The sequence below is a fragment of the Oncorhynchus masou genome, chromosome 18 (assembly GCF_036934945.1).
Source record: "Oncorhynchus masou masou isolate Uvic2021 chromosome 18, UVic_Omas_1.1, whole genome shotgun sequence".
Classification (NCBI taxonomy): domain Eukaryota; kingdom Metazoa; phylum Chordata; class Actinopteri; order Salmoniformes; family Salmonidae; genus Oncorhynchus; species Oncorhynchus masou.
In genome coordinates this window covers 24,321,506-24,335,511 of record NC_088229.1, presented here as the reverse complement: position 1 = coordinate 24,335,511, position 14,006 = coordinate 24,321,506, and the positions used below count along the sequence as shown (strand labels likewise).

The following is a 14,006-nucleotide window of genomic DNA, read 5'->3' as shown; positions in this document are numbered from 1 at the left end:
GGGACCCTCTGAGAGCCAACTGAGAGCAGATGGACTTGCCGTGACAGGGTTTGCCAATAACTGAACCTGACAGACATGTGTGAAGCCCCCCGCGTACCATTAACAATCTAGCCCATGTTCGACTGCAGACCCCTACTGGGAGACTGGCAGCCTGAGGGATAAAGTGAAACTGTCGTTGTGTGTGTTGTCATGGTACAGTATTTGTGGGGGCATCTGACTAAATCCCTCTGTGCTGCTCTACCACGCAAAGAGAGCCACAGACATAGCCTACCCCGGGTATTAGTCCCGGACGGTCATTTTAGTACATATTAAGGATATATAGTGACAGTCAGAAAGCACTATCTGGAACAGCAGTAAAGCACAATTCATTGGATAGACAGCCACCTGGCAGACTGGTAGCTAACTTCACCAATCTCAGACATCCATATCAAATAGACATGAATCACTTCATGTCATAAACCTGTACTATTTGTTTCACTGCATGGCTGGCAAATGCACAGTCAGACAAACAGACTTGACTGAAATATTCACCAAGCAAAATAGTTTCAGTGCCAACCATAATGCTTCAGATGTTACATTGCCAGCCACACAGTTCAGATGTATATTATTTCTGTAGGCTTCTAATAAACATCATTACTTCTGCATTGATGTTGTTCCAAATGAACTCAAAAGCAAGCGATTTGAACATTAAAACTGCATAAAAAAATCTGCTTGAGACTCCATCGCTGTAATTACGCATGTCTCCCACAAGCCCATTAGAAATCAAATGGATGTGGAGGGCTGAGGGAGTGGTGAGGGGTAAGGGGGTCATTCCTAAATTGGGCAGGATACTAGACACCATTGCCTTTCCCTCAATTTTCTGATCATGTTTATAACAAATCTGTGGGAAATGTCCGTTTTCAGCAGAGGAGATCAGGTTTAATTCAGTGGACACCTGGCTATTGAGGGCAAAAAGCTTTGCTGATTTAGAGAAAGTGGATGAGGAGTTTGGCCAGGTCTTAGAACAACTTCCATGTTAGCAACAGGTAGCCTATCGGTTAGAGTGTTCTGCCAGTAACCAAAAGGTTGCGGGTTCAAATCCCCTAGCTGACAAGCTGAAAACAGTACCCCATGAGTCCTACTATGGCTGACCCTGTAAAACAACAGAGTATTTTTCTGCACCTATCCGTTGTATTTTACAACACGCCTTTATTCTTGAAATTCTGGTGATGTAACAGTATGAGAGGGCCTCTGACAATTCCCTATGAAATGACCCACTGTAAACAAGCAAAACAAAGTGTTTCTTTTGCATTCGGGATAATGTGTGTCCAAGTCTGTACTGTGTTGTGGTGTCAACAAATTGCATATCTGCTTTCACTTCATAGGTTGTGAAAACTAGAAGAAATTAACAGTACAATGAGGAAGTGTCAATTTTCACTTAGCAACGGCTATGGAAGACAAAGTAACGCTCTCGGTAGGTTCAGACAGAAACCGCATTGACCCAACTCTCTATATATAGGAATCTGCTTTTAGGTATCTCTCTTTGATCTTGATACAATTCCAAGCCACATTGATACACCTGGCAGTGCCTATGGTTTAAGATGTAAAAGGTGTTCTCTGGGCTGTATGTGTGCATGGTACAATATTCTATCCAAGCAAAGGTTTCTCTAGTTTGTCTTAACTCATGTTCTCTCATGGGTCAGAGAGGAGCTTGGCTGGGGAGTTTAATTCCTTCTGTCAAAGTGTGGAAGTGTCTGTGTTCAAAATTATTCTGCCCCTTTACTTTCAGTGCAGCAAACTCTCTCCAGAAGTTCAGTGAGGATCTCTGAATGATCCAATGTTGACCTAAATGACTTATGATGATAAATACAATCAACCTGTGTGTAATCAAGTCTCCGTATAAATGCACCTGCACTGTGATAGTCTCAGAGGTCCGTTAAAAGCGCAGAGAGCATCATGAAGAACAAGGAACACACCAGGCAGGTCCGAGATACTGTTGTGAAGACGTTTAAAGCCGGATTTGGATACAAAAAGATTTCCCAAGCTTTAAACATCCCAAGGAGCACTGTGCAAGCGATAATATTGAAATGGAAGGAGTATCAGACCACTGCAAATCTACCCAGACCTGGCCGTCCCTCTAAACTTTCAGCTCATACAAGGAGAAGACTGATCAGAGATGCAGCCAAGAGGCCCATGATCACTCTGGATGAACTGCAGAGATCGACAGCTGAGGTGGGAGACTCTGTCCATAGGACAACAATCAGTCGTATATTGCACAAATCTGGCCTTTATGGAAGAGTGGCAAGAAGAAAGCCATTTCTTAAAGATATCCATAAAAAGTGTCGTTTAAAGTTTGCCACAAGCCACCTGGGAGACACACCAAACATGTGGAAGAAGGTGCTCTGGTCAGATGAAACCAAAATTGAACAATGCAAAACGTTATGTTTGGCGTAAAAGCAACACAGCTCATCACCCTGAACACACTATACCCACTGTCAAACATGGCAGCATCATGGTTTGGGCCTGCTTTTCTTCAGCAGAGACAGGGAAGATGGTTAAAATTGATGGGAAGATGGATGGAGCCAAATACAGGACCATTCTGGAAGAAAACCTGATGGAGTCTGCAAAAGACCTGAGACTGGGACGGAGATGTGTCTTCCAACAAGACAATGATCCGAAACATAAAGCAAAATCTACAATGGAATGGTTCAAAAATAAACATATCCAGGTGTTAGAATGGCCAAGTCAAAGTCCAGACCTGAATCCAATCGAGAATCTGTGGAAAGAACTGAAAACGGCTGTTCACAAATGCTCTCCATCCAACCTCACTGAGCTCGAGCTGTTTTGTAAGGAGGAATGGGAAAAAATGTCAGTCTCTCGATGTGCAAAACTGATAGACATACCCCAAGCAACTGACAGCTGTAATCGCAGCAAAAGGTGGCGCTACAAAGTATTAACTTAAGGGGGCTGAATAATTTTGCACCCCCAATTTTTCAGTTTTTGATTTGTTAAAAAAGTTTGAAATATCCAATAAATGATAAATGTCGTTCCACTTCATGATTGTGTCCCACTTGTTGTTGATTCTTCACAAAAAAATACAGTTTTATATCTTTATGTTTGAAGCCTGAAATGTGGCAAAAGGTCGCAAAGTTCAAGGGGGCCGAATACTTTCCCAAGGCACTGTATCCCTCTTCAACATTTAGCAATTAACAGCATTTTGCTTAATGTCATTGTTCTACCCTGTAATCAACTCCCAACTCTTAAAGGGAGTCCATTTGCTATTACTGGATTTATGAAGCACCCCAAAACTTAAATGCTATGTTTCATAGTCTTGGTAATACTTCATTTGGATAGTCCCATACATCTTTACTCAAGCGAAGTTTGGGACATTTTCTTAAAGCTTGAAAAGGTAAGAACTGTTATTTTGTAGAGGAACAATGGAAGCGAGGCTTGCAGGTAGTCTACATTGATGCGTGATGTCAGCAGCTATCCTGATTTATGTGTGTTCTGTGTTTAGATAAGCTCCCCTGGGAGGAAAGCCTGAGTGATCCTCGTGGGTGGCACCGCAACCCCACAACGTGTGACAGGAACAGTCCATTGTCTTTTCTCATGTACTATTATATATTTATTTCCTTTCAAAGTAACACAAAAGCACAGGTGAAAACACACTAGGATAGTAAAAAGAATTGTGCACTACAATGCAATCACATCCTTGAGAGAGAACTCTGTTGGATGTAGGTGGAAGTCTTTGATGAGTTAAATGAAAGTGAAATAGTGAATATTCAAGAGCTCTAAAATAAGACATTGTTAGCAGCTTCCAAATACAGTTTAGCAGCCCCTTTAATGATGTTCAGTTAGGAGGCAGAACAGAACACAGATTGAAGTTTCTCCATTTCTTCACAGCCAGAACACTTATTTTCCTTTCAAAGGAGACAGGAAACAGTTTCACTTAACCTCAAAAGAGACAAAAGTGGAGCAAAGATTGGGAGGTGAGGTGTGAGGACAGTGTTCCTTGAATCTGTGTCCTGTAGGATACTTCGTCTGTCATTCTCAAAATCAAATCAAATTTTATTTGTCACATACACATGGTTAGCAGATGTTAATGCGAGTGTAGCGAAATGCTTGTGCTTCCAGTTCCGACAATGCAGTAATAACCAACAAGTAATCTAACTAACAATTCCAAAACTACTGTCTTATACACAAGTGTAAGGGGATAAAGAATATGTACATAAAGATATGAATGAGTGATGGTGCAGAGCAACATAGGCAAGATACAGTAGATGGTATCGAGTACAGTATATACATATGAGATGAGTATGTAAACAAAGTGGCATAGTTACATGTATTACATAAGGATGCAGTAGATGATAGAGTACAGTATATACGTATACATATGAGATGAATAATGTAGGGTATGTAAACATTATATTAGGTAGCACTGTTTAAAGTGGCTAGTGATATATTTTACATCCTTTCCCATCAATGCCCATTATTGACGTGGCTGGAGTTGAGTCAGTGTGTTGGCAGCAGCCACTCAATGTTAGTGGTTGCTGTTTAACAGTCTAATGGCCTTGAGATAGAAGCTGTTTTTCAGTCTCTCGGTCCCAGCTTTGATGCACCTGTACTGACCTCGCCTTCTGGATGATAGCGGGGTGAACAGGCAGTGGCTCGGGTGGGTGTTATCCTTGATGATCTTTGTGGCCTTCCTGTAACATCGGGTGGTGTAGGTGTCCTGGAGGGCAGGTAGTTTGCCCCCGGTGATACGTTGTGCAGACCTCACTACCCTCTGGAGAGCCTTATGGTTGTGGGCGGAGCAGTTGCCGTACCAGGCGGTGATACAGCCCGCCAGGATGCTCTTGATTGTGCATCTGTAGAAGTTTGTGAGTGCTTTTGGTGACAAGCCGAATTTCTTCAGCCTCCTGAGGTTGAAGAGGCGCTGCTGCACCTTCTTCACAATGCTGTCTGTGTGAGTGGACCAATTCAGTTTGTCTGTGATGTGTATGCCGAGGAACTTAAAACTTACTACCCTCTCCACTACTGTTCCATCGATGTGGATAGGGGGGTGTTCCCTCTGCTGTTTCCTGAAGTCCACAATCATCTCCTTAGTTTTGTTGACGTTGAGTGTGAGGTTATTGTCCTGACACCACACTCCGAGGGCCCTCACCTCCTCCCTGTAGGCTGTCTCGTCGTTGTTGGTAATCAAGCCTACCACTGTTGTGTCGTCCGCAAACTTGATGATTGAGTTGGAGGCGTGCGTTGCCGCGCAGTCGTGGGTGAACAGGGAGTACAGGAGAGGGCTCAGAACGCACCCTTGTGGGGCCCCAGTGTTGAGGATCAGCGGGGTGGAGATGTTGTAGCCTACCCTCACCACCTGGGGGCGGCCCGTAAGGAAGTCCAGTACCCAGTTGCACAGGGCGGGGTCGAGACCCAGGGTCTCGAGCTTGATGACGAGCTTGGAGGGTACTATGGTGTTAAATGCCGAGCTGTAGTCGATGAACAGCATTCTCACATAGGTATTCCTCTTGTCCAGATGGGTTAGGGCAGTGTGCAGTGTGGTTGAGATTGCGTCGTCTGTGGACCTATTTGGGCGGTAAGCAAATTGGAGTGGGTCTAGGGTGTCAGGTAGGGTGGAGGTGATATGGTCCTTCACTAGTCTCTCAAAGCACTTCATGATGACGGAAGTGAGTGCTACGGGGCGGTAGTCGTTTAGCTCAGTTACCTTAGCTTTCTTGGGAACAGGAACAATGGTGGCCCTCTTGAAGCATGTGGGAACAGCAGACTGGTATAGGGATTGATTGAATATGTCCGTAAACACACCAGCCAGCTGGTCTGCGCATGCTCTGAGGGCGCGGCTGGGGATGCCGTCTGGGCCTGCAGCCTTGCGAGGGTTAACACGTTTAAATGTTTTACTCACCTCGGCTGCAGTGAAGGAGAGACCGCATGTTTCAGTTGCAGGCCGTGTCAGTGCCCCCTCATAACCAGCTGTTTAAGTCTGGTGACTTCTGTCGGTTCCTAGGGAGCCCTCCGGACATGTGCAATAGACCACAGACAAGACTGACGTTTGAGTGTCCCCGTGAGCTCTAAAATTATGACACACAGAGTGCCCAGAGAGACACACAGTGGCCTTTTCAGGCTGGAAGGACGGCTTGGCCTGTTGTCATTGTAGAGCAAGGAGTTGAGGTGACAGGACTAAGGACCATTCCTATCAGACTCATCTCATGTTCTATCATCAGTCATTACACATCAAGCACATCCACCTACATGGTATTCTGCTCACACAAGACGAGTCGTGACACATATTTGCTCTAACATTCCAAGGATTGAGATGATGTCTCTTAAGGGACAAAACCATACTTCAATAGTGACTTACTTTTCAGGTGTCACTTGAAATGATGCTCTACTGCGGTGGTGTTGTTCATTTGCATAATTTAACCGCTACATCCGTGTGGATGGAGGAATAGGGGAGCGGGAGGAAGGCTGACGTGGGTGTTAGGGGCTGCAGGCACTGGGCACAGCTTGTGAACACACTAGTGGCAGGATCAATGGGAGCTGCAGCTGAACACATCAAAGCCAACTACAGTGTGAGACAGGGAGAGGAGAGGAGAGAAGGGAAGGAGGATAGCGCTACAGCAGTCAGACTAGACCACAGAGGAATACTGTACTGTAGTTGCAGGTTAACTCTACTCCTGTATTGCAGAGGTTTAGCCACTGATCTACAGACTGGCGAAATGCATCAGTTCATTCCGGAACATAGTACGCAGAGCTGAACTCAGCAGCATGAGTCATAGCTCACACATATCTCTCTCCTCAGGTAACCACGACTCACCTTGTTTCAAATAAATGATTCAAGATAGACAGTGGCTATTGCAGTTCAGTGTGAACAGACACATAGTGGTACTGTAGCTTCAGTGTACAAAGATGGGACTTCTGTTCAGGATTTTTTAGAATATGAGCAGATTTACACGAATATCAGTGGATATTAGTGATACTGGCATTGTCCGAATACTATACTAGGTTATACATATACTAGGTTACTACATACAGTGGGGCAAAAAAGTATTTAGTCAGCCACCAATTGTGCAAGTTCTCCCACTTAAAAAGATGAGAGAGGCCTGTAATTTTCATCATAGGTACACTTCAACTATGACAGACAAAATGAAAAAAGAAATCCAGAAAATCAGGATTTTTAATGAATTTATTTGCAAAAGGTGGAAAGTAAGTATTTTGTCAATAACAAAAGTTTAGTTCAATACTTTGTTATATACCCTTTGTTGGCAATGACAGAGGTCAAATGTTTTCTGTAAGTCTTCACAAGGTTTTCACACACTGTTGCTGGTATTTTGGCCCATTCCTCCATGCAGATCTCCTCTAGAGCAGTGATGTTTTGGGGCTGTTGCTGGTCAACACGGACTTTCAACTCCCTCCAAATATTTTCTATGGGGGTGAGATCTGGAGACTGGCTAGGCCACTCCAGGACCTTGAAATGCTTCTTACGAAGCCACTCCTTCATTGCCCGGGCGGTGTGTTTGGGATCATTGTCACGCTGAAAGACCCAGCCACGTTTCTTCTTCAATGCCCTTGCTGATGGAAGGAGGTTTTCACTCAAAACTTACAATACATGGCCCCATTCTTTCTTTCCTTTACACGGATCAGTCGTCCTGGTCCCTTTGCAGAAAAACAGCTCTTTGGTCTTGGCCATAGTGGAGTTTGGAGTTGGACTGTTTGAGGTTGTGGACAGGTGTCTTTTATACTGATAACACGTTCAAACAGGTGCCATTAATACAGGTAACCAGTGGAGGTCTGAGGAGCCTCTTAAAGAAGAAGTTACAGATCTGTGAGAGCCAGAAATCTTGCTTGTTTGTAGGTGACGAAAATTAAAGGCCTCTCTCATCTTTTGAAGTGGGAGAACTTGCACAATTGGTGGCTGACTAAATACTTTATTGCCACACTGTACTTAAACTGCATACTATGTGAAATTGTTTGTTGTAAGTGCTTGTGCACATTGTGACTGGTGCGCGACGAGTTTTGTACCCATATTCTGTATTTCTGGATGCCGTTGGTTTTGATAATTAAACTGCTCTGGTTATTACCCAGTTCTACTCTCCTGCGTCTGACTTCCCTGCCACCAGTTACGCACCCCTTACAATCACATTCAACCTTAGCTCATATAGCCCATCTATGCTATTTAAAAAGGACTGAAGACAGAAACAGATAATTTGGTTCCATTTCAACACATTTATTAGTGAAACCAAAGTGCTGTAACATACACTATATACACACATACACTATATAACATACACTATATATACACACCTCTCAGGTACTCTGGCAGGCTATTCCAGAGGCTGGGGCCATAGTAACTAAAGGCTGCCTCTCCATGACTCTTGGTCATAGGCTTTGGGATAGTTAAAAGGCCAGTGCTAGAGGACCTGAGGGACCCAACTGGGTACAATCTGACATGTATTGGGGCGCACAATCATGAATTGATTTAAAACTAGTGCAGAGACCACGAGTACCCATGCTGCAGAATTATGTATGTTTTGCAGTTGATAAATGGCTTTCTTGGGTAGACCAGAGTCGTGTAAGGTGTGCCGCTATTAGACTCAGGAACAGTGGAAACACGTTCTCTGGAGTAATGAATCAAGGTTCACCATCTGGCAGTCTGACGGATGAATCTGGGTTTGGCAGATGCCATGAGAATGCTACCTGCCCCAATGCATAGTACCAACTGTAATGGTGGTGGAGGAATAATGGTCTGGGGCTGATTGTCATGGTTCAAGCTTGGCCTCTTAGGCCTCTCCAGTGAAGGGAAATTTTAACGCTACAGCATACAATGACATTCTAGACAATTCTGTGCTTCTAACTTTGTGGCAACAGTTTGGGGAAGGTCCTTTCCTGTTTCAGCATGACAACGCCCCCGTGCACAAGGTGAGGTCCATACAGAAATCGTTTGTCGAGATCATTGTGGAAGAACTTGACTGGCCTGCAAAGAGCCCTGACCCCAACCCTATCAAACTCCTTTGGGATGAATTGGAACGCTGATGTTCCAATTGAGCAATGAGCAATGTTCCGACATCTAGTGGAAAGCCTTCCCAGAAGATTGGAAGGTGTTGCAGTGTATCAGCACAGAGGGACCAACTCCATATTAATGCCCATGATTTTGGAATGAGAAGTTCGACCAGCAGGTGTCTACATGCTTTGGTCATGTAATGTGTATAAATAAATCAAATAGCCTAGTACACACACCAAAACTGTTCAAATGTTCAAATCCAAAGGCTTTTGCACAGAAAAACATGGTGCATCGCAAATTCAGAACCGATTGACTGCAACATAATAAACTAAAGCACTGATCATTGGGAACAAGATCAGAATGAGGGCTGATGCTTAATCCATGAATTAAATAATTAAATAGGTAGCCTCGCCTACAAAACTTAAATCAAATTTCAATCAATCAATCAAATGTATTTATAAAGTCCTTTTTACATCAGCCGATGTCACAAAGTGCTATACAGAAACCCAGCCTAAAACCCCAAACAGCAAGCAATGCAAATGTAGAAGCACGGTGGCTAGGAAAAACTCCCTAGACAGGCAGGAACCTAGAAAGAAACCAAGAGAGGAACCATGCTCTGAGGGGTGGAGATTATAACAGTACATTGCCAAGATGTTCAAACGTTCATAGATGACCAGCAGGGTCTAATAATAATAATCGCAGTGGTTGTAGAGGGTGCAACAGGTCAGCACCTCAGGAGTAAAAATGTCAGTTGGCTTTTCATAGCTGATCAGTCAGAGTTAGAGACATCAGGTGCGGAAGAGAGAGAGTCGAAAACAGCAGGTCAGGTACAAGGTAGCATGTCCGGTGAATAGGTCAGGGTCCCATAGCCGCAGACAGAACAGTTGAAACTGGAGCAGCAGCACGACCAGGTGGACTGGGGACAGCAAGGAATCATCAGGCCAGGTAGTCCCGAGGCATGGTCCTGGTCCTAGGGTTCAGGTCCTCCAAGAGAAAGAGACAGAGAGAGAGTTAGATGGAGCATACTTAAATTCACACAGGACACCGGATAAGACAGGAGAAATACTCCAGATATAACAGACTATTCCTAGCCCCCCGACACATAAACTATTGCAGCATAAATACTGGAGGCTGAGACAGAGCGCTCAGGACCTCAGACTGGGGTGAAGGTTCACCTTCCAACAGACAACAACCCTAAGCACACAGCCAAGAAAATGCAGGAGTGACTTCGGGACAAGTCTCTGAATGTCCTTGAGTGGCCCAGCCAGAGTCCGACTTGAACCCGATCAATCATCTCTGGAGAGACCTGAAAATAGCTGTGCAGCTACGCTCACCCATCCAACTTGACAGAGCTTGAGAGGATATGCAGAGAGGAATGGGAGAAATCCCCCAAATACAGCTGTGCCAAGCATGTAGCATCATACCCAAGAAGACTCGAGGGCCAAGAAGACTCAAAGCCAAAAGTGCTTCAACAAAGTACTGAGTAAAGGGTCTGAATACTTTATGTAAATTTGATATTTCATTTAAAAAAAGGCAAACATTTCTGAAAACCTGTTTTTGCTTAGTAATTATGGGGTATTGTGTGTAGATTGATGAGAAAAAACAACAATTTAATCAATTTTAGAATAAGGTTGTAGTATAACAAAATGTGGAAAAAGTCAAGGGGTCTGAATACTTTCTGAATGCATTGTACATTAACACCATATTCATCTTCTCTCCACTAATAAAAAGTATATATGTGGCCCTTATGAACGCCGGGAAAACACAAGACTGCCTTGTCAAGTTACTTTAAAGGAGGACTGCACTTCCTGATTTAGCCTTGGTTTGAATTCTCCTTATTAGGATGTTCAATTGAGATCGAGATTTGGGTCTTGGAGGCATGCTTTTATGCGGGTGTCTATTGTGTTTGTTAAAACCTGGTAAGTGTTTGCACTTTTCCTCTGCCAAAACCGTAAACAGTTACAATAACTCACCCTTGTAGATAACTTGAAACAGTCTAACCAGGTGTTATGTCTTGAAGTCACTTCGAATAGCTAGCAGGGTAGCCATATTCTTTCACCAATTAGCTTCAGCTGGCTGGTGTGCAACCGTGGAAAAATTGGTTTGACTTTGGATAGTCTATCTGTGGGGCTAGTTAGCGACGGTCAATAAATTACAATAATGTGAATTAGGACAGGGACAATATCACAATATTTTTTCCATGGCAAAAATGAAATCACGAAGCAGAACAAACTATTTGGTCGCTTATATAGCTTGGAAAATAAGTACATGTAACTCTGGGTGACAACATAAAGATGTTTGTTTACCACATTGGAGCTGTTTTCCTTAATTCCGCTTCGTGTTTTGTTTCCTTGCCACGATACTAACGAGTATCGCGTTACTGGTATCGTCCCGGCACTGATGTAGATGGAATAACGTTTTCGTTGTCTCATTAAATGCTTTCAATATTTTGAAATTATTTTATACTATTTATGGTTGGATTTAGGTTTTGAAGTGTATTTGAAATATTGTCCTATATAAATTGTATTATTTACTTATGGTCTTTAACTAGCCCCATAGGTATATCGACTGTCAAACCAAATTGACCATGAGCATTAAGATCGGGTCTTGTGCAGCTGCGCTGAAATTGATGATTACTTGGGTCCTGCCTGCTGTGGGCAGGGTTGAAATAAACCCAACCCAATGAAAACTGTTACAGTACACTTCATTCCGTGACATACCATTTTTTCCTAATTATCTCGCTAATCTCAGTTTTGGACGAGACTGACTTTATGACCAGAATTATCCTATTTACACTTTGTAGTCGATTTTGACACAAGAAGAAATTTTTCTAATATCCCACATAGGTAGTTTTCTACTAGAGAGGGTGTTTATTGCTTTAATTGGCTCTTTAAAATGTGTTATCACAGGCCCTGGAACAAAGGCCCTTCTCTCTTAACATCTATCACCCACAAATGAATCACTTCTAGTCTGTTAGAATCACATTTTAATTTGATCATAGCTTTTGTGCTACTTGATTTGAGCTTTAATCTCAGAGTTTTCTTAACTCTTGAGAAATGCTGTGATCACTTTTGTAGAGTACGATATGACACCATAGCGGCTCCAAGTCTGTGCACATAGTTCAAATCATATCAAATCAAATCAAAGTTTATTTGTCACCTGCACCTTACAGTGAAATGCTTACTTACAAGCCCCTAACCAACAGTGCAAGATTTAAGTAACACATAGCTATTAGGTAAACAATAGATAAGTAAAGAAATACAAATTTAAAAAACAGTAAAATGACAGTAAAATGACCGGTACAGAGTCAATGTACAGGGGCACCGGTTAGTTGGGCTAATTGAGGTAATAGTACTGTAGGTATAGGTATAGTTGTGAGAGTGAGCAGACCGAGACTAAATGTTTGTGGTAGATTTTCTTCATTTTTGAAACAGTTGTATCAACTGTCTATAGGTGTCAAACTTTCAGTGTAATATCCCAGAAGAATAATACAGTAGACATTATTCTGAGGTACACCCTCCATATATGGAGTAAAATCCAGATGATCACCTCAGTCCATTTACTCAGCAGTAACCTGAATGAACATTAAAGCATACCTCTTCATCAGCTATTTGACACTGTTCCCATATAAATTTGATAAACCCAGAATGTATCTCTATACTTCATAATTTGACCTTACAAGCATGGTGTACGTCTATCGTTTGATAGTATTGATCAACATCAGAGAAATGAGAAGGGTGGTTAATGAAACAACTCAGCTCATAAATGTGTAATACACTGCTCAATTATGTTACCATCATCGTACCAAAGACCCTTCCCTTTAGATACTAGATTTACTTTATATGAAATGACCCCTTACAAACTAGTTTTATTACAATGGATCTCTTTTATTACAAGCTCTTACCCCTTAAATAATGTCCGATTTTAACACAGCCAATCAAGCCTTTACATGATATAAATCATATTTTAACACAGCCAATCAAGCCTCTACATTCTAGAAGTCAGCTTTTTACACAGCCAATCAAGCCTCGACATTATATAAGTCTGATTTTAACACAGCTAATCAAGCCTCTACATTTTTGCAACTCAGCTATTAACATATATTCTGTAAGCTCGGGGACGAATATGAAAACAAAGAGCTGACAGCCTACTCACAAAGTGAAGTCTTTCACAAAGGTGTTGATTACCTCTGTAAATTAGAAATGACCTACAGTACTAATCTTGAACAAGAGCCGACTTGACAAAATCCCATAACAACAAAATCTCATAACAATTGTAATAAGTGGCAATTAATGAATAATTGTGAATAATTCAGATGTTCTAACTTCCAACATTCCTCCTAGCATATCGCAATACTATAAACCAGTGGCTGCTGAGGGATGGACAGCTCATAATAATGTCTGGAAAGGAGCGAATGGAATGGCCTCAAACATGTGTTTTATGTATTTATGTATTTGATACCATTCCACACCAGCCATTGACATGAGTCTGTCCTCCTAAATGAAGGTGCCACCAACCTCCTGTGCTATAAACTGGAAGTACAGTATGTGCTCACACCATGTTCTCTTGTTCACTCTCTCCTCAGATCCCCCAGGTGAGCTATGCCTCCACGGCTCCGGAGCTGAGTGATAACACGCGCTACGACTTCTTCTCCCGAGTCGTGCCCCCGGACACCTACCAGGCACAGGCCATGGTGGATATAGTTAAAGCCATGCGCTGGAACTATGTCTCCACAGTAGCATCAGAGGGTAACTATGGAGAAAGCGGTGTGGATGCCTTCATACAGAAATCCCGCGAAGAGGGTGAGTCATCTCCATCTCTCCTGAACAATATTTTTCACTGTTCCACATGCATGCTGTGTCTAATTTACAGAAATATGATGTATTATTGGCTCCTGCAATCAGAAACCTATTATGGCATCACATGGCTTCACAAATTGGTCAGGTATGGAAACTTACCAATGTTTTGTGTCGCTAACCTGATAACCTGTCTGATAAATTAGGTAGATTTGTATTGA

At 42.7% G+C, this 14,006-nt stretch overlaps 1 protein-coding gene across 1 annotated transcript in view; it reads left to right on the top strand.

The window, feature by feature from the left end:
* LOC135504270 (metabotropic glutamate receptor 4-like) overlaps positions 1 to 14,006 on the top strand; it is a 222,141-nt gene that overhangs the window by 70,655 nt on the left and 137,480 nt on the right. Inside the window, exon 2 of the mRNA XM_064922669.1 lies at positions 13,575 to 13,791. Coding sequence (XP_064778741.1) covers positions 13,575 to 13,791 — 217 coding nt within the window. The remainder of the gene's footprint in view (positions 1 to 13,574; positions 13,792 to 14,006) is intronic.